At 33.4% G+C, this 23989-nt stretch overlaps 2 protein-coding genes across 4 annotated transcripts; one reads left to right on the forward strand and one right to left on the reverse strand.

Moving 5' to 3' along the window:
• Positions 1–2115: 2115 nt before the first annotated feature.
• On the forward strand, positions 2116–8621 carry LOC145562309 (uncharacterized). 3 transcript variants are annotated; one of them, XM_081622534.1, is made up of 4 exons: positions 2116–2266; positions 6126–6347; positions 6443–6574; positions 7652–8621. In XM_081622534.1, the coding sequence occupies exons 2-4, from the start codon at positions 6170–6172 to the stop codon at positions 8368–8370; spliced, it is 1029 nt and encodes a 342-aa protein (XP_081478660.1). In that variant the 5' UTR covers positions 2116–2266; positions 6126–6169; the 3' UTR covers positions 8371–8621. The 3 variants fall into 3 exon arrangements, with proteins under 3 accessions (XP_081478660.1, XP_081478662.1, XP_081478661.1); XM_081622536.1 differs by having other exon boundaries at positions 6443–6544; XM_081622535.1 differs by lacking the exon at positions 2116–2266 and adding an exon at positions 5652–5851.
• A 2686-nt stretch (positions 8622–11307) lies between these two features.
• LOC145563731 (chaperone protein dnaJ 15-like) lies at positions 11308–21256 on the reverse strand. Its single transcript, XM_081624163.1, has 12 exons — positions 21046–21256; positions 20469–20745; positions 19503–19626; positions 17629–17711; positions 17433–17544; positions 17006–17110; positions 16860–16910; positions 13786–13875; positions 13584–13692; positions 13337–13485; positions 12977–13030; positions 11308–12016 (listed from the first exon to the last, which is right to left on the reverse strand). Exons 2-12 carry the CDS (start codon positions 20594–20596, stop codon positions 11783–11785), a joined length of 1239 nt encoding a protein of 412 aa, XP_081480289.1. The 5' UTR covers positions 20597–20745; positions 21046–21256; the 3' UTR covers positions 11308–11782.
• Positions 21257–23989: the final 2733 nt, after the last annotated feature.

The following is a 23989-nucleotide window of genomic DNA, read 5'->3' on the forward strand; positions in this document are numbered from 1 at the left end:
TTGTAAAAGTGTGAATTCATTGTTTCTCACGAAACATGAGAAACTCACACAAAGGAGTATATGGAATTTTCATGGTTTTTCCAAAAAAAAAAAACGCTCCAACAATAATTAGATTCACAGAGTTTGGACTTGGTGGTCGGCGTAATAGAGGACGAGAAGGCCAGCCATGTCCGTCGTGGTGGAGGTTCAATCGTTGGTTGCCGACGTAGTCTAGGAGTTTCAGTTGCTGGTACATGACAATGGGCTAAGAAGATGCATTTACTTGCAACCCCTAAAAAAGGTAACTGATCAATAATTTTGAGAAGTATCCTAGGTGAAATTGGGTTTCTAATTGTCTTTATTGTGTAATAATTAAAATCATTTAATTGTCTTGATTGTGTAATTAAACCATTTAATAGAAAAAATTGAGATGATTATAAATTAATTTAGTAAGTAATCGTTATGAAGTTTGTGACTATAATCTCTCAAAAAAAAAAAAAAAAAAGTTTGTGACTGTAATATTTTTGACTCAATAAAGTATTAAAATCATTAAAAGAGAAATTAGAATTGTCAAAACCATTCTTTAAAAAAAAAAAAAAAAATTGTCAAAGCCATTGAATTGCCTCATCTTATAACAGTTAAATTGGGCTAAATTTGTGGCATTGATGGCTGAATTAATATACGTTACATTAGTACTAACTACTAACACTTAACCTTTCAGTATAAAACTAGCCAAATTATGCAGCAAAGGTGTGAAATCGTTGTAAAAGTTTCCATATTTCAGTGATTTTAGTTTGTAGTTATTGCGGTCGACTGATCAAGCAAATGTGTTTTACTATGAAAGTATCCATATTTTATTGATTTGTGGCCGTAACTATTGTCGAAAACACCTAAACGTCATTGATCACATTCAGAAAACCAGAATAAAGAAAGGTAATTTCTGTATTGGCTGTTGCCTTCCTACACTTTTTTTAAAACATACAAGTTGATCGTTGTTATATTGTCATCTTACATGGTTTCAAAAAAAAAAATATTGTCATCTTACATTGTTATATTGTCATCTTACATCATGTGAATAGATTTGTATGCCTAATTGCCTATAATACAATGATAGTAAATTTCAACATAAGTTTTTTTTGTGCCTCGTATTTTGATTGATATGGAATTGATAGATTCTTGAGATTTTTACGGGAACAAAATTTTATGATTGACATATGACACTTCATTTTCTCTTCTTATATTACGCAAATCAAAATTTAAAAATATAATGAATATATTTCCATTTGGGTGTCTGTTTATTATGAACAAAAAAACCCCAAAAGCACTAATATCGTAAATTTGTAATATAAATTTGTACAGGGAAATTGAAAAGCTTATGTAAGGAGAAGATGCAGATGAAGAACAACAACTCCCAGTAGATAACAAAGATGCATCACAAGATGAAAAAAATGAGACATATTGACAGGACTCTTTTTACATTTACGAGATTTAATTGTTGCTCTTTGCTATTCAATATATATGCTATTTAAAATTTTAAGAAAATATTTCAAGTTCTAGGTAGAAAATTCTAGCAACACAACATCATGGAATGAAATTTTATAGTTATATACAAGAATTGATTCTCTTAATTTTTGTAGTACGGAGTAATAATTTAAAAAATCCAAACGTTTGAAATATCACTATATCTATAATCACCATATCTATAAACCGGGGCATCGCCCGGGTCACTAACTAGTTTCTAATTTAATTAAAGCTAACTCATCATCTGAAGGTACCCAAACTTTGCTTTTAAAATCATTAAATTTATTACCACATATGCACTAAGGTCGCTAAACTATTCTTAGTTAGCTAATTTGTACCTGAAAAGTGAGTCATTGGTGGTTGAGGGACCATTTTGCCTCACTTAAAAGTTGAGGGATTAAAATGCTACAAATAACTGGAATGTTTTTTTTTTTTTTTTTTTTTTAAGGGAACCAAAGTTCAAGGAATGTATTTTACCCTTTTTTTTTTTTTTTTTTTTTTTTTTGGACGGAAGGGGATATATTTTACCTTAACTCTACAAAATTGTTGAAAAATAATACAAGTACAAATTATAATACAAGTAGTAGTACGGAGTATAATTTTTGTTCAGCTGTACAGGTCTACTCACTACTACATGTGTGTTATTTACTCATTTAATCTTGCTCCTACGTTCTCATTATTTTTCCTCATTTAGAGCTTCTCACTTTTACGCTGCACCTCGCTTTCACTCTCTATCTCTCTCTCCTCCATTGAAGCAGCTTTTCAGGTAAAATGTTTTATTTCTTCTTTTTCAAATCATCGATTATCAATTTCACAATCTAGGATTCATCGTTAATTTCATTGTCTGTATAATCAATTTAGGGTTCTTTAGAGGTGAATTATTGAGCTTTTGGTTATAATTACTCAAGTTTTTTTTTTTGCAATTTACGATTGATTTTGTTTCTAGAGGTTTTCAGTGTGCAATTTACGTTGATATTCTTAAGCGAGATAAATCTGATGTGAATTTTGGAGCCTAATTTGATAATTGAGTCAAATTTGGTTGATAATGTGTTTCAGGTTGTTGTTTGTTATCCTTTATTGTAGGAAGGAACCATGAAAATGGACCTTTTCTTTCTTGGCCGAGGGCGGCCGTCGCTCCTTCCTGGCCCGGCGACCGGCTTGCTTATTAGTTTAGACTTTAGAGGATCGTTGTGTAGTACAAGTATCGTATTCATTATCTATAATGTAAGGCAAGTCATTTTGTTTATCCAAGACTGTTTTCGATATAACGAACTTTCATAGAATTTGACATTTCTGGCTTAATATCTGTTCTGTATCGACTTTTCCTAGCAGTCTTTCTGTTGTTTCGGAGATTGACATCCCCAAATGAGGGTTTTCCTGGTTTGGCGTGGCAAAGTTAGCTACATTTGTTTTTGCTTATTGTTCATCGTTGTTAAACAAATAGAGGAAAAGTAGGATGGAAAGGATTAAAAGTATGTCCCGTACAGTCTCAGGTTCTTCTTATTGAGTCAAAGGTGATCCTGGTTACCAGTTAGGAGTTTGCATACCATTTGCATCCTCCTTGTCCAAAATTGCTCACGGTTCTTGTACTTGTTTGCATATCATTTGCATCATAACAAGCTACTGAAGTGTATTAGTTGCCCTTCACAGGTGTATCTAGAAGGAGAAAAGTAGGATTTGGGAGAAAGTTTTGAATTAGGAATAATTTCACCACTTGACTTGGCTTACCTTTTGCATCTTTTTTGTACTGGTGTTTCTGAACATTAGTGAGCTTTCTACCATTACATTCTTGGAAAGTAATTTACACCCAACCAAACACTCCCATCGTGAAGATAAATTAATTATGATCTACACACATAATGCATAAATTAATATTATTGGTTGTTGGTGCAGTGGTGATTGGGACTGGACTTGGTAGGGAGGACCCGTGTTTGATCCCCCGCAACAACAGTTGGGAGGGGATTGGAATCTAACCATCCAAAATTGATCCCTGAATCCGGATTAGCCCAAAAGGTGAACCGGAATACCAAAAAACACTCCCATCGTGCTTAGTCTGCTGTGTTTCTACAACATTGAGATTTAAATTTAGTGAATGAACTGTTATTTCTCCCCAATAGGTTTGTTTGTTGAGATTATGTTGGTGCAAAGAGTTGTTAATATTATTATCTTTCTCTGTAGGAAGTTCTAGAAATACTTTATCTTGAAGAAAGAGTCGCTGCTGAAATAAATATGAAAAGGCTTGCATTTTGAGTGAGCTCTGTGAAATTCACTTCATTTTTGGGTATCTCTGTAGAATTGTTTGAGAGTCCTGGCTTCAGCCTGTGAAGGTCTGTATTGACTGAATTGCACCCTCTCTTAAATGTAAATAAATCATGAAGTGCTTAGATCAGCTGCAAGAGACAAAGAAAGAGAGATATTTAGTTCATGTGAGTCTAGTGTGAGAAAATTGAGTTTAGGATAAGACAATTCTTCACCAATTCCTGTTTTATAAAAAAATCCCAGTATACTTCATATATAAATCTGGGAACAACCCCAACTCTTCGATAATATATCTTCCTCCTGTGAAACACACTATTTCTTTCCACGCCAAACTCTCCCTCACTAACCACCCCCCCCCCCCCCCCCCTTTTTTTTGTTTTCTTCCATTGCGTTAAATGTTGTATGCTACAGCAATGAGGCTCATTTAATAAATATGCAAGTTATTGAGCAATTGTTTCTTATACATAATCAGATTAAATCCTGTAGTATATAATTTCAATACTTTAGATTTTAGACCATTTACCTATTGGGTTTGTTAAATATTGAAATTTGAGAAATGCAGTCAAATTTAAAGAAGGTAGTAGATACCTTAGAAAAGTATTGCTTATTGTTGAGTTGGTTGATAAATATAGAAGACAAGTTTAAATCAAGCTGCAAAAGTCACTAAAGGTGTGTCTGCTTAACCTTATAAAGTGGGTTGATTGAGAATTAGAAATCATGGACACAAGACATAGAATGGATGTGGTACTGAAGGTGGATTCTGGAAGGGATAAATAATGAGAAGAATGGATATTCTTGGATTTGAAGAGAGGGATGACAAGTTTAGTGGAGGTAAGGTGAATCAGAAAGGGGAGTTGGTGTGAGGAAATGAAAGGGAAGCTAAGTTCTTTTTTGAGTTTAGAGAGTAAAAAAAAGACAGAAACTACCATATAGTATGCCATGCAAGTCCGGTATACTATAATATATATCTTTAATAATTGGGATTATTATTGGACAAATGCTAAGTTCAGTATCTTTTCAAAAGACGGCTATTAGATGAGATTTTTCCTGTCAAGTTTCTTGGTCAAATTCAGAATATCCTAAATACGCTTAGCAGTCTTAGGTGTCCATACACAATTGATTTCTAGCTCTGCTTTGCACAAGTGTGCATGTGAATTATAGTATATGCATACATCTCCACATGCTGGCATGTATACCTTCTTTTTCAGTTCTCTCGAATGCTTTTAGTAATGTAGTATTCTTAAGATGGCTGTTTCTGATTTCTGTATTTTCTTTGACCTCTTCCAGATTATAGGATCACTAGAATAAGCATATATGTTGAAACTTCTTTGAAAGAGTTGAAATTAGAAAGCTGAATAAATTTTGGAATCATGGGAAGCTTGTATTTTGTATTTGGATGACTTAAAATCCGAGAACAATATCAATATCATCCAATTATGTCCGAGAAATGCTCTCTGCCTTTCAGGAGGTGTGGTAATTGTTATTTTGGCTGGCAAGTAGGTTTGCCACCAGCTGGTGCTACATAATTAAAATAATTTTCATTCTTGCTCAGTATCTTCCTTAGTTGTGTGTGATTTAGTGATCCTTAGTGTCTTTAATAATTGGGATTATTATTGGACAAATGCTAAGTTCAGTATCTTTTCAAAAGACGGCTATTAGATGAGATTTTTCCTGTCAAGTTTCTTGGTCAAATTCAGAATATCCTAAATACGCTTAGCAGTCTTAGGTGTCCATACACAATTGATTTCTAGCTCTGCTTTGCACAAGTGTGCATGTGAATTATAGTATATGCATACATCTCCACATGCTGGCATGTATACCTTCTTTTTCAGTTCTCTCGAATGCTTTTAGTAATGTAGTATTCTTAAGATGGCTGTTTCTGATTTCTGTATTTTCTTTGACCTCTTCCAGATTATAGGATCACTAGAATAAGCATATATGTTGAAACTTCTTTGAAAGAGTTGAAATTAGAAAGCTGAATAAATTTTGGAATCATGGGAAGCTTGTATTTTGTATTTGGATGACTTAAAATCCGAGAACAATATCAATATCATCCAATTATGTCCGAGAAATGCTCTCTGCCTTTCAGGAGGTGTGGTAATTGTTATTTTGGCTGGCAAGTAGGTTTGCCACCAGCTGGTGCTACATAATTAAAATAATTTTCATTCTTGCTCAGTATCTTCCTTAGTTGTGTGTGATTTAGTGATCCTTAGTGTCTTCTGAACAGAAGTCCCTTCTGCAATGGTTCTGCTTGCTTATTTTCGTTCCTTGGGAGTGTTATTTGTAAAATGTGAATTTTATGCACGTTATTCCTTAACGTTTTACTGGCACGCTAACTTTTATCTTTTCGGAATATTCTGTTTTAGGTAATTTCCCTTTATGGTTTATTTTTCAAACTTCTGCTTTAAGAATGAAATCAAGAGTCAGTAGTGAAGCTAGGACTCAGAGGCCTAAGAATGTTCAAGGAGAGGGACCGAATTGGGTGCTCGTTGTAGGTGGTGCCTTATTAAGTACATTATCTGTACGTCTTGGATTCAAATTGAAACAGGCACTTGATTCTAAACAGCAAGACAATTCTGTCTTGAAAGGTTTGGATTTATGGAAGGTTTTGTGCTTAATTGGTTTTTTTTTTTTTTTTTTTTGACTTCCTATTCTGTAGCTCACTTTGATGCTAAAATTTTAGGTAATGAAAGAACTGCTGGACGGAGGTTGGGAAATTGTCGCTCAAATTCTAGCTTGCATTCTTATGTATTGGATGAGAATAACTGCTATAATTGTGCTTCAGGTAGCGATTACCACAAGATTACTACCTTTGGTAGGTTCAAAAAAATTCTGATATAGGTATTGTCGTTTTCAATGTCTTTGTGGTAGATGGAAATTTTGAAGATGCTGCAAGTTTGTATGGAGTAAATGTTTCCCTTTTTTCTTTTAACTTTCTAATGACAGTCAATTCTAAACATGTCTTGCATTTTTCACATTGATGGTCTGAGAATTTTTCAAAGGTTGCAAAAGTTTTAGAATACATGATATAGGATAATTTGTGTATAGCTCCATTCTGTTGGTTCAGATTAGAGAAGAGAGGCATCATAATTACTGTTATGGGTGTCAATGACAAATGATAGATAACTAAGATAAGTCGAGCATATGATGCATTACTTGTGGATCTGTCAATACTTGACTCAAAACTAGAGCCAGATATTAACTGACTTGAAAGTTTGGGAGTAGGGATGAGTATTCTCTATTTGAACCCTAAACTGCCCATGTACAAATAGTAATTTTGCTGTTTTTGGATTGCTGTGAGTTGATATTACATGATCCTGAATACATATTGCAGATAGTAAAAGATATATTACTTATAAGGCTATACAGATCTCTAAACCACCATATATATCTAACTGATTGTACATGGATATGGTTCAGTTCTCTCCATTTTAATTTGCTTCCTTTGTGAACCCATCACCTTTTTTAATTTTATTTTCTGTACCATCTATTTTCATAGTATTGCTACTTTTAGATCTTATTCGTCTCTATGTAAATTATTAATACTTCTGTCCCAATTTAGCTGCCCTATTTTCCCTTTTTGGATGTCCCTCACTTGCACCATTTCCTCTCTAAGAAATTTTAAGTCCCGAAGTTCTTTCTTGAGTTAAGTCCCATGCTTAACCACCCTTATTATTTCTCTCTACTTTTTCACTTGCATAAAATCTTGTGCTTAAGGATATGGGGCAAGTATGGGACAGAAGGGGAGTAGAAGTATTTGATAAGTGGCAAAGCCATAGTCGTAGAGAAAAAGAATATAAAACAAAGGAGCATTATATATCATTGCATGTGATTAGATTAAATAAAGGGGATATATTTTATTATAAAAATTTCATTTGGGTTGTTGATGTAGGAGAACGTGTTACAGATGTTAAGAGCTCTTCAAACGGCCCTATTATGACAGAACCTGAGGTGTCACTACCTTTAGTGACTGTTCCGGCACCTGAATACAGCATGGTTTGGGTATCATCTCCAGAGCGTGGTGACCCACCTCCAAAACCGTTTCAACATTCAAGTAATTCTGACTCACCATGTGTCTCTGAATCTGGCTCTGACATGTTTAGCAAGCGGGATGTAATACAGAAACTCAGGCAGCAGTTGAAGCGAAGAGATGATTTGATAGTGGAGATGCAGGATCAGATTGCCGAACTACAGAATGCCCTTAATGCACAGATGTCTCATTCTGAGAACTTACAGTCACAACTTGATGCTACAAACAAGGAACTCTTTGATTCCGAGAGAGAGATCCAACGACTGAGGAAAGCTATTGCAGATCATTGCTTGGCACATGGGGACCCTAACGAAAAGCTTTCTACCACAACTTCACCGGCAGAGAAAAGAAATGGTCATGCCAATGGGTACCTTAATGGGGATGCCAATTTTGGGTTCCATGAGAAAAGCGGAGATGATGAAAGAATTCAAATGCTAAAAAAAGAAATCAGAGGGTTGAAAGAAATAGTTGAAGGGAAAGACTATCTAATAGAAGGGTTCAAGGAGCAGAAGGATGAGCTCTCTTCCAAAATGAAGGAACTGCAACAGAGATTAGATTCTCAGCTTCCACATATATTGTAGACGAATCCTTTTTCTTTCTACTGCCCCTGCATCCCCCTTTCTCATTTCTTTTTATTTAGCGAGGAATTTAGGATTATAGTGTTGGGGGAACTTTTGTTCCTCTTTCCCAAATTCGTTTGTGTGCTAAGGCTTTGAGCTGTATATATATCTTGCATGCGCTAGTGAAAGTTGTCAGGTAATTTTTTTATTTATTTTGAACCATGCTGTAATTTGGCAAGAGTGGTGTTCATAATTTTCCCAAGGAAATTCTATTTGACGAGTTGCCACAACAGAAAGAAACTCTATTCAATCCTGTGGATTATATGTGGATCACGATCTGTGTGTGAGTTTGGAAAATTGTGTATATTTATTAGTTAGAGAAACCCAAAATTCTGATTTGATATATGGGGTTTTAAGAGCAAATTTGTTAAATACAATAATTAAAAGTACTCACTTTAGTAATTGCAAATGATAACAGAAAATGTGTTGCCTATAAAATATAACTATTAACTAACTTGTTAATTGACATTCATTTCCATTTTCAATTAGCTTGAGAATGACGTCACAATTTATTTTTGTTGCTCTTGGATTTTGTTGGGTCATTGGATGTCTTCTTGCAGCTGAGTGATGGAAGGGTGCAAAGATCTTTGCTGCAGAGAACACATCCTCCCTCAGTTTTAAAATACTACCTCCACTTCTTATTATGTGCAATAAAGGAATATTTTATGTCTTACAAATAATACCTCTTTGTTGCATATAATAAGTAACGAAGGTAGTATATGCTCTACTTTGACTTGGCACATATGCCCATGCACAATTTTACCAATAATATCTTTAATTATTAATATTATAATTTATAGATATTCAAAAACGATACATTGAGATAATTCTAACAAGTTCCCATCTTAACTATATTTTTTATAAATCACTAACATTGGTCTAGTGGATTATCTGAAAAGTAGCGGTAGTAAGGCCTTGTTTAGTTCACCTCATTTTTACTTATTTCAGAAAAAATAAGTTTTGATCAGAAAAAATAAGTTCAGATCAGATCATCGATTATGAAAATTACATATTAATAAAACACATTATTACGAATCTAATAAGATCCCACTTGATATATTTTTACCTTACAGATTATCGTACACTTAAGGTCAAATCAGACAATAAGATTAGACCAGATCAGATCAGATCAAATCTGATCAAATCAGACAAGATTAGATCAAATTATATAAGCAAAAATCAGGTGAACTAAATAGGGCCTTAAAGTGTGACACTTATTTCAAAACTGATGGAGTATTCAAGGAAATGGAGTGACTTTAGTAATTCATTACTTAATTTGTGTATTCTAGGCTTCGCTTTGTTGTCCACTCATTACTCTTCTTCAATTAGGCAATCGAGGACTCATGCATGACAATTATTGCTATTTCAACAACCATGGCCACCATCTCATTCTTTATCTTTTCAAATTTTGGTAACCTTTCTTATTAGGCATCAATCACTACATTATTGATGGAGGTGTTTGAATTGTGTTGCTCTGATACCACTTGTAATGACTCAAAACTTCCCTTCAATCCAAGTTATGACACAAAACATGCTTCTTCTATTCTTTTTTACTTAGCCTGTTTATTTTATCACGCTTACCAATGCAAAACTTTAACGATCAATAACTTTAATTCTCCGTAAGTAAAAAATATGAAAGTTATATATTATGATAATACTTATTGAGAGGAATCCAAAAACATCCAACATGAATATGGTTTTCCTTCACAAAAGACGGTCAAAGAAAGGGTGGTAAATATTGTAAAAGTCATAGCGGATCAAGTAAAAAAGAACAAAGGAAGTAATATAAAAAAGGCAAAATATTTTGAAAAAAATGGAATAGTGGTGCAAAGACCATGTTACACTTCTCACTGCCTTTCCCATTCTTCTGTTCTCCTCCCTAAATTATTATATAAATCCCTAATAAGCCAGACATACCCTCGCATTCTTGCATCCCCTACCAACTCAATTGTCTTTCCCATTCACAATTTCCTTCCCATCAACTTGTATGTATTGATACCTCATATACTCCAACATTTTTGGCACCTTGCAGAAATATATTGTCTCTAGATCTGGCAAACGGGTTGTTCGGGTCGGGTCACTTTCGGGTCAGCAAATATTCAAGCCAGGTCACTTTTGGGTCAACAAATATTTGGGTCAGGTTTGGGTCGGGTCATCAAAATAAATGCACTTTAAAAGATAGTTGGAAAAAGAAAGTAAAATCGTTAAGAAAATAAAAAAATCGTGAGTACGTAATATTAGGGCTGGCAATCCTTGACCGGACCCAATAACCCGACCCGAAGTTACCGAGAGAAACCCGAACCTGACCCGACCCGAACCCAAACAACCCGAATTCGATCAGATTTTACCAAAATTTCATATTTCGTAATAATATTAAGTTTTACACTATTTTTTTTTTTTTTATTGTTTCTAAGCATAACCCGAAATCTGACCCGAACTCGACCTGCTGACCCGAATTGCCACCCCTACCTAATATAAGTATTTCACCCTATTCACTTTAGGAATTTGGTCATTTTGAGTGGGGTCAATTCGGGCAGGCCAATTCAAATCAATCAACACGGGTTTAAATCGGGTCAGGTCACTTTGGGTTTCGGGTCACTTTGGATCTGGTCAAGTTCGGATTTGGGTCATGTTCGGGTCAACTCCATTATGAGTATTTCATAGAACAATTACACATTTAGGGTTGATGTGATAAGTTTCTAGACATTTTATCTAGAAACTGCTAACAGCTACCTTTGGTCTCTACACATTACACTCTAATCGTTAGAGTTTCTTACAGCTTTACATTGAACTGGATGAGGAAAACACGACAATCACAGGCCGGCAGTACCCTTGTAAGTTGTAACTTTCCCAAACAAGGGACTTAACATGCATAAATGTATCTATTGGCTATAGCAGTTCAATTGTTTGCTTCATCCAAATATCAAATAATGAAACAGTAATTCTGCAATGAACAAACGCCTCACGCATACTGCTCATAATGTATACAAGCATATTGCTAGAACCAAATTGTCAGGTAAATCAAATAATGAAGATTTTATACTTACAACAAAAAAATTCACTCATTTTAAAAATATCTACAACAGACCATAAAATATCAATCTCTTCCTTGATAAATAACAAACACATACAAAATACATTTTAAAAAGAACTCGACTTATCGAACAAATATCCTTCTACCTTTTTGTATGTTCCCCTCTCCGTTCTTCTAGGGCTGAAAGCATGGGTGAAATAATCAGATTATCGGAATCATTGGGGGGCAAAAATTAAGCTATGGATACAAGGTGATCACTGAAAGGGAAGTACAAGCAATTGCCTAAATCCCATCAGAAAATCAGAAGTGAATTGGTTTATGCATCTCTGCTCAAAGCAATCACCCAAGCTTCTTATCAGACCCCTTGAGATTGAGATTGAACCACCTCTTCCGAGATGATTTGTCTTTTCCATCAGAGCCTCCATCTTCCACTGGGCTTTCACCCCTGGCTTCATCAGCAGAAGTCTTACTTGTACTTCCATTTGACAAATTGCTAGCATTTCCAGTACTGAGTGTTCTGACCACAGTGAAGGCAGAGTGAATACTGTCTCGTTGTTTTAGTAGCTCATCAACCTATATAACAAAGCAAGGACATAAGAATAAAATAATGATATGGTAAGTTTTGACATGGTGTAATGCAGGCATCATGGTGTAAACCAGGAATCAATTCAGTTTTTTTGCACTTAAGATGCCATGACAGGCCTCATTTTTGTAGACCAGGGCCTAACTCACAAGAAATAAATAGTTCAGCGGGTGATTTTAATTTTTTAGTATACAAATGAACCTAGAGAGAAGATGGGCCTAAATGTATTTGTTTATTTCTATTTTTAAAAACAAATAAATAAATAAATAAATAAATAAATAAATAAATAAAATGAGAATAATAAAGAGGTACGGAGGCACTCAAGTAATGCTATACAGTCTGCACCAGTCAATAGGCAGCCTTCCCAGGCAAAGGGTTCCAATGATACATCTAAGACGAATGAGATTCTGGTACAAAAAATGAGTAATTTGGCACTTCTCAAAACAAGATACATCAACCACAATAACATCGGGTCTATAACAGTTATGTACCCCAACAGTCAAATTTTGGGTGCTAGGTTTTTTTTTTTTTTTTTTTTTTGGGACAAAATCCCATGTTCTACCCCAACTCAATTTTGACTAAGTGTTAATCCAAGACCACACCGATAAATCTACATTTGATAACTATATCACTGTTTTGGGTTACATTTGGAAATTAAAATTCAACAGACACATTTGGATAACCAAAACTTGTGCACAAGTTTAGATATCGGTCATTGTATGGTTTATATTTGGACCTGGTTGATGGTTGAAGGGCTCATCTTGGTGTAAGTGTGAATAAGGGTTAGTTATATATATGGACCTTACGCAAATTGATTTTAGACTCACAGCTCAAATACCCATTATACGGATTAAAATCCAACTCAGGGAGCCAACTAAATACCCAAGTCAAAAAAAATTGATATTCCGTACCTCTTAACTAAAACTATGAAACAAAATGATCATACTTACAGATTGTTTTTCTTGGTTGTATCTGTTTGTCACCTCTTGAAAACGAGCCAACGCCTGCCATTAACACAAGTCACAAATAAAATATTGCACAAAAAAGCACCAAATACACAGATTTTACAGAAACGAAGGGCATAAAATTATTATCTCCTCCGTTCCCCTAATATTGCAACAAGGGGGATGACACGTTTAAGATGACGAAAGAGATAGAGAGAAACAAAGATAGGGACCCATGTGATGAGGAGAGAGGGAGAGAAAACATGTGCATATATGGTAATATTGCTGTGAAACTTCCTAAAATATAATTGTTGCAATATTAGGGGGAATGGAGGAAGTATTTGTTAAGAATACAAGCAGTTGTACCTTCCTGTACTCTGATTCAAATTGACGGAGTTCATTTCTTTTTCTCAAAATCTGTGCCTCAATGTCCATCAATTTTTCTGTCGTTTCCTCATAAGATTTTACACAAAGTGCCTCTATTGTGTAAGATGCAGGTTTGAAAAAGTTATCACCTACAATATAAATATTGGTTAGCTACATGATAAATCAATGCAAACATATAAAAGTTGAACATCAGTGAAACATGACAGCTTGATGGAGTTATTCTGACCATAGACAGCAAATATGTGAGTGCCTGGCTTCAATTCTGAGACTTCACAAGGTTGTAGACCCTCCAACCTTTTAAAGAAAGCAGCTTCAGGATCCTTGGCCATTGCTAACTGAAGAACCACAGATTAAATAATTAGGATCACGTACAGCCATGAACAACAATAGCTCAATTTCAGAAATGAAATTGCATTCCCAATTCTTACCGCATTTACAGTTGAATCCAACCTATAAACTTGAAAATGCAGGAAGTACATGCCAGCAGATGTCACCTTGCCTGTCTTTTCACTATCTTCCTGCATTAAAAAAAAATGTATTTACTGGAATCTGTGTTAATTAATAAGAAGTAACAATTCCATTCAGCTAAGTGATTTTTCTCAGAGCATAGCATGGATACTGGAAACTATATGCAACAAAGCAACCTAATAAGAAACCATAGAGTTGCATCCCTAAAGAGAAACATCAGACCCATTGTCTAAACTAGATGCAGCATTCTCTTCTGAAAGATCGAAAAAGAACTTCAATCACTTGGACCACACGGCCAATAGCCCGCACTATTCAGACACCTCATTTTATATCGTGTTAGACCGTTAGGTATTTGACACTTAAATAAGGGTATGGACAATTTATTATCACATTTTGGACAAAAATCATCCAAAATCTTTCATAAAGCAGCTAAGTCTGACACTTAGACAAGATCTCCTATCCAATACTAATAGCCAATTCTGAGTAACATAGCTTCTTATCATCCATCTGTTTCCCTCTATTCTTCTCAGAGACAGTGTATTAGGACTGCCAGTTCATAAATCTAAAGGTGTGGCCAAAGCCAATTAAGGTCAGAGCCCATACGCTACAAGTAACAATTAAAAGCGGTACGAAAATCCAAGATAGAAAAACAGATAAGGTCAAAGTCAGGGTTCAATATATTTCAAAGGAAAAGGAATACTAGGATAAGAGAGAATGTGTGGTCCAAAAAATCTAAATTACATAAGATTTACCGAGAAAGAAAAGATGCCAAGTGATTAAGAAATTCATGAAATGGATCAAAACAGAAAGTGGATAGCAATCCATGGAACGAAGGTAGTAGTTAATAATAAAATGGCACTCTGTATCATGATAGCAATAGAAAATGAAATGTTTGTGAAATAAGACAAAGGAAAATATCCATATAATAGAAGAAAAGACTGCTTCATCATCAAAAACACCACATACAATCCTAAAAAGACAAAGGAAGATATCCATATAATAGAAGAAAAGACTGCTTTATTATGAAAAACATCAAATACAATCCCCTAAAATAAAAATGCTAATATGATATTTCATGAGTTGGCAAGGAATCTGTTCGACAAAAATTTGTTGGCTAGTTAGTAAGGCATACACTGAATCAAGTCATTGCATGTTTATTAAAAGAAATAACCCAAGCTACCGAACTGAAGGAAATGCTTAGAAGTCTTAGACCTCAACTCGCTTGGGAACCCCCCCCCCCCCCACCACACACACACCGTAGGATTTAAAAAGATTTATTTTGATGCTTCAAGATATGTAAATGGGAAAGCTGCAATTAAGTTCAATTAGGTTTCTACTGAGAAATTGGAGTGCTTAATTGATTGGGGAGACTAGTATTATATTTGCGGAAGCAATGATGTTTTGAGAATTTGCTATTGTCAAGAATTAAGTGATATGTTGTTGAAGGAGACAATAAATGTGTGATTAAAGCAATTCAAAAATAAATGGAAAGATTATTAATAAATAAATAAATGGAAAGCATGTTGGGTTGTTGGGCATTTCACGCTTGTCAATGCATATCTTATATCATCAATATCTTTAAATATAATTTAGTTAACATTAATGAAAGCTACTCCCTCTATTGTTTATTATTAGTTACATTTCGAATCTCTTTGTGAGAGAAAAACAGCCAAATCGTAACGTATTAAAACGAAGGAAGTAATATTTTGACATTATAAATCAAGAAAAATCTAACAAGATCCCTCATATTATATTTTTCCTAATGTGTAAATCACCAAAGATGGTAAAAGGAGTGTGTGTGAGTCAAATGTTGCGATCAAAAGAGAACGGAGGAAATATCATTTACGATTGTCTACAAGACCTTTCTAAAGGTAAATGACTTTTCAATAACTCATTGTTGTAGAGAAACTGATAGCTAATTATTTTAAGGCCATATATGGGCACAAATGTCTGTCCTTTTATGAGGTTTGAGTTTAATTATACAATATTTTGTATGGTTAAACGTAAGGATGCATTACGCGGTCCTCTACAACAAAGATCTAGGAATCCTCCTTTAAAAAAAAAAAAAAACAAAAATTGTACATGATATAAAGTAAGTTTTAAAAGAACGGTGCAATAGTCATTAGACTATGGGCAGGGTTGCAATAAAATTCTGTTATGAGTTAGTTTGGAAAAGGTTGAGAAGCAATTAGTGCACACACTACATATAAGAGAGCTAAGTGAGTAAATAACCATTGATTTAAGACATTTGATTTGCTTTGTTTTTAGCTTGTAGTTTGGCAGTGTCTGGCCATTCAAAGGTAGGATTGTATTTTCCTTGGTGTATGATTATTTGCATCACTAATGAAAGCAGTTTCACCAAATTCTCCTCTTCATAATCTTCATCTTCCTAATGTTACATTTAATTTCCAGTTAATTACCAATAATAACCATCTTCTAGCCTTAGCTTCAGATCCACAAACCTTGTGTCAGCCTCATAATTTTCATTTAATTGAATCTTGCTACACTTAGCCCTAATTTCTCCAAGAGGTAGTTTAGTTATGTGTTACATAGGGACTGATCAATTTTATTTGATTAAATACATAACAATGATCTCCTGTGTCCTTTACGATACACCAAATTTTTATTCATAATTATTTTTTTTAACACTTTCACTAGTTACTTTCATCAAAATACTACTTACACAAAGGATGCCTAAAAATAAAAAACCTTCTCTTTCCCCCTTCAGTCTACGCCTGTGCTCTTTAATTTCCAATTTCCCTTCAATTTTATTTTTTTTTAAATAAATTATTTTTGTCAGATTAGTGTTCAGATGAAAAGACAATAGTGATAATGAAAAAAAAGGTCACATCCCTATACAGATTTTTTTTGTTGAAACTCCATTGATATGTGTTAGAGGCTCCAAACAGTTGACAGCTTTTTTTGCTATTTTTTAATATTGTTAATACTGCCAAATTCAAATTAATAGTAGCAGTTGTTCATGTTACTAAATCTTGTAATCATAAACAACCTAATAGAAAGAAAAACAAAATACCTGTAATGCTAGTCCATATCCTCCATTTGCATCTTGTTCAAAGTAAAGAAGCTGAAAAATACACCAGAGTGGAGATACAAGAGATGAAACCAAATTTGATTCTCTGCAACAGCAATCATATACCATACGATAGATATCAACTATACCTTAAATTTGCTTTGGGCAGCAGAAGTAACACGGACTACAATACCCGCCTGCGCTTGCTCCTCACTTATTGTCACGCCAAAAAAGTGGGCACACTGCTTCTCTACCTGCAAGAAAATGTAACCAAATCAGGAATTTACACCTACACAAGTATATTTTTACCAAATTGGATTTAGTTTGTATTGAAGCTACTTTGGATAAATCAAATGAAATCAAAGATCTAAGTTGACTTCTACATCTAATTTATAGGAGTTAGTAGCATGCTAGTCTATGACTTTTCAATCAATAATCCAACAGCAATAACCATATACGATCACAAGGATAAGCTGTGTAAGTTTGGACTACTTGAAACCTCTAGCATAGCTTAAAATACAGCATAGAGTATTTCAAGTTGGAATAAACAGATTTAAGCATTCATCAAGCAATCACCTTTCCATGAACTGATGATCCAACAGGAAGGGGCCGGACAGTCACAGTTCCATTTAATGCTTCTTCAAGAACATTAGGGGAGATGGTTGTCTTGATAGGAACTCCCAGCTTACTGAGAAAAACAAAGTATGAAAATTGCTAGGCGACATAGGAAAAATTAACTGGACTAGAAAACCAAAACTCAAGTATATTTTACCTGAATAAGGCAGCAAACACTGTGTTGACAGTCCCAAGGTTTGATAAGTCGATTTCCATATCCATGCCTTCAGCATCCAGAGCCTGATAAATTATTACAGCAAATATCTATAACCCCGCCAAGGTAGAATTTAAAAGCATAATATAAATTAAAAGTAGAATCTTCAGGAACATGCTATACCTGGTTTTATGCACAGATATTTACAATTAAAATAGAAATTTTGTAGCTAATTATTAATAGCTCTTTATAGATGCTGTAACAATAATTATCAGCCTTTGATTGTAAAAGAAGGGCAATATCCCCAAGCCTCAATAATCAATCCACCAGTCAACAGTATACACAAAATTAGCACTCATCAAACCTTGACTCACCAGTCGTCACTTAACATACTTACCATGTGCTACCTCCTTTGATATAAACTTCCTTTGTGGGAAGAGTGTATTATAAATATTAACTTAACCTTTGGCAATAACACATAATCCATGGTGCTCACAATATGATATGGAGAGTACAAAAATTGAGACCTTAACTAAGCACAGTGTATTTCAGGAGTTTATATTTAGGAGAGTAATCCCCAAGAGGAGTAATACGGGTCTATTATTTGCCCGATATGTTGGGAACTTGTTTTTCTTTACTCTGTTGAAACAAAAGTGGATGGGATGTATCAAGACTTTCCATTTTTCCAACATCCTGAGATCATCGCTTCTGCGTGGGCAGTTGGTTGGCGTTGGTTGAGATATATATATACATCTTTCTCTGTTTTCTAATAAGTACAACGTTTTATTTTTGAGAAGGATAATTGTGGGTGAAAATGATCAAATTAATAATAATAAAAATAAAAAAATAAAAAAAAAAAAACCTTTTACACCGGTAACATATAATTTCCATCTTGCTTGTGTTTCAATTATTTTGATTATTTTGCTTGATTACACCCTGAAATCTTTTCCTCAAAATGTGTGCCAAAGTGGTATGTAGCAAGTAAAATGGAACGGAGGAAGTACTATTTTAGACATACCCTTTTTACCATTTTTCCCTTATCCCACAATAATTACACATTTCCTCACAACATGAGGCTGCGACATATCATATCAGCCGAGTTGTATTGGTTTTCAAATCTACGATATCGATATTTCCCACATTGTAACGATCTCTCTTAAATAGACGAAGTTTAAGGCCGAGTCAACCGATAATCTATGGTCTCAGTTGTGCTAGCACTCCAGTACCTACCTTTTAAGACGATTATTCAATTTTTCTCCACTCATTACTCTAATAATTGCTATATATCTTTAACATATTCAGAATTATAATAGATTTTTGTTACTATTTTACTACTTTTGGTTCTTGAATGATGATTATTATACAAAATAAATTCCAAAAACTACTTTTAAACCACATTCATGTTGCAACAATCAAGATCCAGTTCGCAATAACCGCATAATCTTCAATGCTGAGATACCGCAATCACGACCATTACCTTAATTTGAACCACATTCTATTACTTTATTCAACTTTTCTTAAACTCAACCACCTTTTCACATTCTTTGTTTTTTCTTACTTTATCCTAATTTCTCTAACAAATGTAAGCAATTCATTTAGAGAATCCAAAATTATAAGTATAAATTAAAGTTTTGGTTAAATGAACCATACATAAATTCCATCGATAAAAATATTTTAAAGCGTGTGCTGTCTTATAGAGTTATAGATAATGTGGGTAACTGGGTACTGAATTATAGGAGTACATGACAAAAAATATTAATGAAGTTCTTGAGAGAGAGAAATCGTGATTGAAACTAACATTTATTGGATAACAAACTACATTTTACGAAGTAGATAAACAAATTATTATAAAGTCCTTATAAAGGAGAGCTACAAACCTCAAATCCTGCGGCATCATATTGCCTTCTCTTTTCAGGGTCAGACAATATTGTATAAGAGTACGCAACCTCCTTAAAAAGCTCCGCAGCTTCAGGATTATTTGCATTTTTGTCAGGGTGATACCTATTTAACCAAAGTAAGTACATTACTCTCCAGGTAGGAACTTAAATTAATCACAAGTTTCATGCTCAACAAAAAAAGGAATGGTATCTCCCAAAGCACTATACAATAAATTTCTCCAACAACATTAACAAGAACAACTCAGCCCATTCAAGAGAAGCTGAAAGATTTACTTTTCTTATGCTTTATTATCAACTAAACTGGAATGCCACAACAATCAAACAATATTAGCCAATGACCATTTGTTTTAATTCAAGAGTACATTGAAAGCAATCTCTCCACTTAACCAGAACACAAAGGTCCTCCCACAACCGCATTAGACATAGAGGAGGGCAGCACAGATCGAAAACCCACATATCTTGCCTTGGAGCATCCTTCAAAGCACCAAGGTAATGTAAATAGAAAGAAATTTGCGGTTCCTATGGCCCTTCTTGCTTTTGCATTGAATCAAATGCTCATGCATGATGAAAGTAGCAAAAAGTCGCCAATGTTCAATGAAAGCATTAGTACATACATGACAGTAGCTTCCATCTCATAAAATAAGGTAGACCTACAATGGCCTTTCATCGAGTTCAAAATTCGAGAAACATCAAAAATCTCAAACCAGCTAATAATCTTAAATTTGATCTAAAACAAGCTAAACAGTAACCATCATCAGCATTGTTTCTTGTTAATAACTACTGACTATTTAAATTCTTCTTGATCAAATGGCAACAGAAAGCCGGAATCACTTCCAACATTAAATAAATTCATATTACAAACAGCTCTGAAATCACAATTTACAGCTCAAATTACACCAATTAAAGCAAAGATACACAACAATAAGCTCAAAAACCAAAACTTACTTGAGGGCAAGTTTCCGGTACGCCGTCTTAATTTCCTGATCAGTAGAATCCTTAGTAACACTCAAAACCTCATACGGATCTCTCCGAAGGAGAACCGGGGTCGACGGTCCACCGTTCTTGGAACTCATTCTACCCTAATACACTCCTCAACACCAACACCACTCTTTCTCTCTCCTCCTCACTTTCCCCTCTTTTTTCAGATGTATCTTCACTTAGTACCGCAAATTCCCTTCATTAGCCCCCCAAAAAGGCCACAAATCTTGAACCAAGAAAATGTCTGTCGGCAAATTGCACAACTAAATCATTGAACAAAACATACGAATTCGAGAAAATTCAAAGCATCGTTGCAATTAACAAAAAAACACACAAATTTCTGCAATTGTGAAGCGAAATTCGAAACATTGGATCGCACCCAATTCACATAAATAATTGCAACAATTAATTAAATACATAAAATTAAAAAAAAAAAAAAAAAAAAAAACTATATGAAATTAATCAACAGGAGAAGCTGGAAAGTCAAATTCTAATTATGGGAAGTATAGAAAAAAGTTGAGATCTAAAATGTGAAGAAGAATACCTGCGAAAAAGACGTGAGAATTGAAATTTTGTTGGTAGAAAAAAATTATTGGAAAATTATTTGTTTGTTTGATTGTTTTTCTCTCTCTTTGTTTCTCTGTTGTTGAACTTTGGGGCGTTTGGCTGGCAGAGAGAGAGAAGAGAAAACTTGTAGAATTGAAAATTTTCAAATGACTGGGCCTTGGGCTGTACTAGGAATTTGGGAAATGGGAATGAAGTTTTTGTTCAAATGATTCAATTACTAGTATTTGACTTGGGTGGTGGGTCCTTCATGCATATCTTAATCGATAAGATGTATTTGAGTCTGATTTGAGTTGAGTCGTGTTTAGATTTGATTTACGTTGAGGTTTCGTTCGAGTTTGATTAGGTTGTTTTAGATTATCGCTATAGCAAGTAAAACTATTTCTCATTTTAATTGAGATGGGTCAAATTTGATGTTCATAGTATTTTGGATTAGAATGGGTCATATACTCATGTCTTTTGGCTTGATATATTTTTTTATATTTTTAAAATGTGGTTGTGGTCATTGTAGGTTGTTGAATTAGGTTGAATTTGAAATGGTTTTGCGGTGAATTGATTTGAGATATAATCAAGTTTGCTAGGATCAATTTGGGTTTGTTTATTATTAGGTTCTAGTGAAGCTCTAATCAAATCATTTTCAAGCCAAATTAGCAAAAATCAGCTAAATCAAGTTTGGGTATTATAAATTTTATTTTTGTATAGTTTCTGTTCAAAACATGTCATCAAAAGATTTGTTCTACTTATAATTCTAGTTTTACTCAAAACAAACCATCTCTAGCCTCATCATGTTATGCTTAATTTGGGTTGGGTTTGTTCGAGTTCAAGTTAATTTTAACTTAATAAGATACAAATGTGATTACTTAAGATTGATAAAAAAAAAATTTTAAAAAAAAAAGTTACATTTAGGTATAAATGTGATTATTTAAAATGATCAAAACCATACCTGAAATGAATGTGAATTCAAACATAAGTGATTATCCTTTTAAGATATATATTTTCTTAGATTTTAAGCAATATTTCTCTTCGAGTTTATCAGGTTAGAATTTGATTAGATTTTACATACTCCCAATCATGGGACTCCTACTGAATAATAAGATGTTATAACAGTACTCTGTACTTCTTATAGAATTTTAAAAGTGCAATATGACGTGTGTGTGTGTGTATTACAATAACGATAGGTTGATGTCTATTAGAAAAAGTGCATCTGGTGAAAAAATCATATGTATGTATACCTTTTTTTTTGGTGATTGTCCAACAGTGTTGTTGGTCTTCTTTAGCATAATGTTTCCCAACAAATAAAGAGACATTTTTAATAAAAAGAAAAATGTGACTTGATGGTATAGTAGAGATACTAATTAAGTGATTAAAACGGATCAATTCATGGGAATACTTTAGAAATTAATAGGGTAATTAATTGGTTTGTGGATAAAAAGATTAAGGAATATATGAGAAATTAAATTGTTAAAATCACTAATTAAGAATTTGCGAATATATTTGATTTAGGAAGTTATTATGATTGAATATGATAAAATAAATTGTATCATAATCTTATGAGGTTAATTGATTGAAAATCTTTGATTAAGACTAATTGATAGAATCAGATTTAAATTTACAAAGGTTTTTAAAGGTAAAAATGTCTTTTTTATTGAATCAAGTGATTAACAAATTGAAATTAAAGAAGACAAATATGGGTAATATAAAAATAAATTTTCATATGTATAAGGAAATTTTGACTTTTACCACCAAAAAAATTCAAAAAATTGTTTTTTACCACAAAAAATTCTAAAACTTTTATTTTACGACAAAAAAGAATTCTAAAAATTGTTTTTTACCACCTAACGTCAAGAAAAAGTCAAATCTAACGGTTTTAAAAAAATTTCTTCGAATTTCTTGCGCAAAATATGTTTTTCATAGGTTTAGGGGGTCATTTTGGGTCTACGGGTCCAATTTGAGGTCAGAATTGACAAAAAAAAAGATCAGAAATGCCACATTTTGCGGGTTTCACGCAAATTGAGATATTTTTAAACATGCAAAACGAGGCATTTTTTATCATTTTTGCAAATTCTGACCTCAAATTGGGCGCATAGGGCCAAATGCCCCCCAAAACCCTCAAAGACCATGTGTTTGACACAAAAATCGAAAATTTTTAAAAATTTCGTTAGAATTTTGACGACAGGTGGTAAAAAATAATTTTTTATTTTTTATTTGGTGGTAAAACAAAAGTTTTAGAAGTTTTGGTGGTAAAAACAATTTTTTAATTTTTTTTTTTTTTTTTTTTTTTTTTTTTTTTTTTTTTTTTTTGTGGTAAAAGTCAAAAAATTCTATGTATAAATGTCAGTATTTGTAGCAACTAATTCAATGGTGATGAAGGGAAAGAGGATTTGAGTATTAGTGGTAATATCAACTCTTCAAATTCGGCGAACAAAGTTGATAATCTGTCAACTTGACCCTATTATTTTTCTTTAAACTTACAAAATCAATTGTGAACATAATCATCATAGGAAATTAAATTGTAAAATAGAAATTTAAAGTACAAAATTAAAAGGATATTACTAAACTTGATTGTAAAATTAAAATAAGAACTTAAAATTAAACCTGAATTGATGATGACTTTGATTAAAAAAAGTAGTTATAAAGTTTTAAGAAAATCAAGGATTACATTTAAAGATATATACTTTATGTTTCATAAAAATCTAGGAGTATTCACTCCTTAACTTCTCACTATAATTAAATTTAAGCTATTTATAAATTTTTTTTTTTTTTTTTTTGCAATTAGTTATTTCGTAAATATTTTAATGTAATTAGTTAGATATTTGTAATTATTATTTTATTTTACTTTCACTAGTGGAAAAATTGCTATTAGTAGCACCCTATTTGCAACTGGCGTTAAATACGTCAGTTACTAAAACACTAATCGCAACTGA

Source organism: Chenopodium album, chromosome 10 (genome assembly GCF_948465745.1).
Source record: "Chenopodium album chromosome 10, dcCheAlbu1.1, whole genome shotgun sequence".
Classification (NCBI taxonomy): Eukaryota; Viridiplantae; Streptophyta; class Magnoliopsida; order Caryophyllales; family Amaranthaceae; genus Chenopodium; species Chenopodium album.

Bases quoted from the DNA above. Each gene is read 5' to 3' on its own strand.
- LOC145562309 (XM_081622534.1), top strand. From the start codon at position 6,170: ATGAAATCAAGAGTCAGTAGTGAAGCTAGGACTCAGAGGCCTAAGAAT. The intron at 6,348-6,442 runs GTTTGGATTTAT...CTAAAATTTTAG, and splicing joins AGACAATTCTGTCTTGAAAG to GTAATGAAAGAACTGCTGGA. The intron at 6,575-7,651 runs GTAGGTTCAAAA...TTGTTGATGTAG, and splicing joins CCACAAGATTACTACCTTTG to GAGAACGTGTTACAGATGTT.
- LOC145563731 (XM_081624163.1), bottom strand. From the start codon at position 20,596: ATGAGTTCCAAGAACGGTGGACCGTCGACCCCGGTTCTCCTTCGGAGA. The intron at 13,693-13,785 runs GTAAGAATTGGG...GTGGTTCTTCAG, and splicing joins TGGATTCAACTGTAAATGCG to TTAGCAATGGCCAAGGATCC. The intron at 13,031-13,336 runs GTACAACTGCTT...TGTTAATGGCAG, and splicing joins TTGAATCAGAGTACAGGAAG to GCGTTGGCTCGTTTTCAAGA.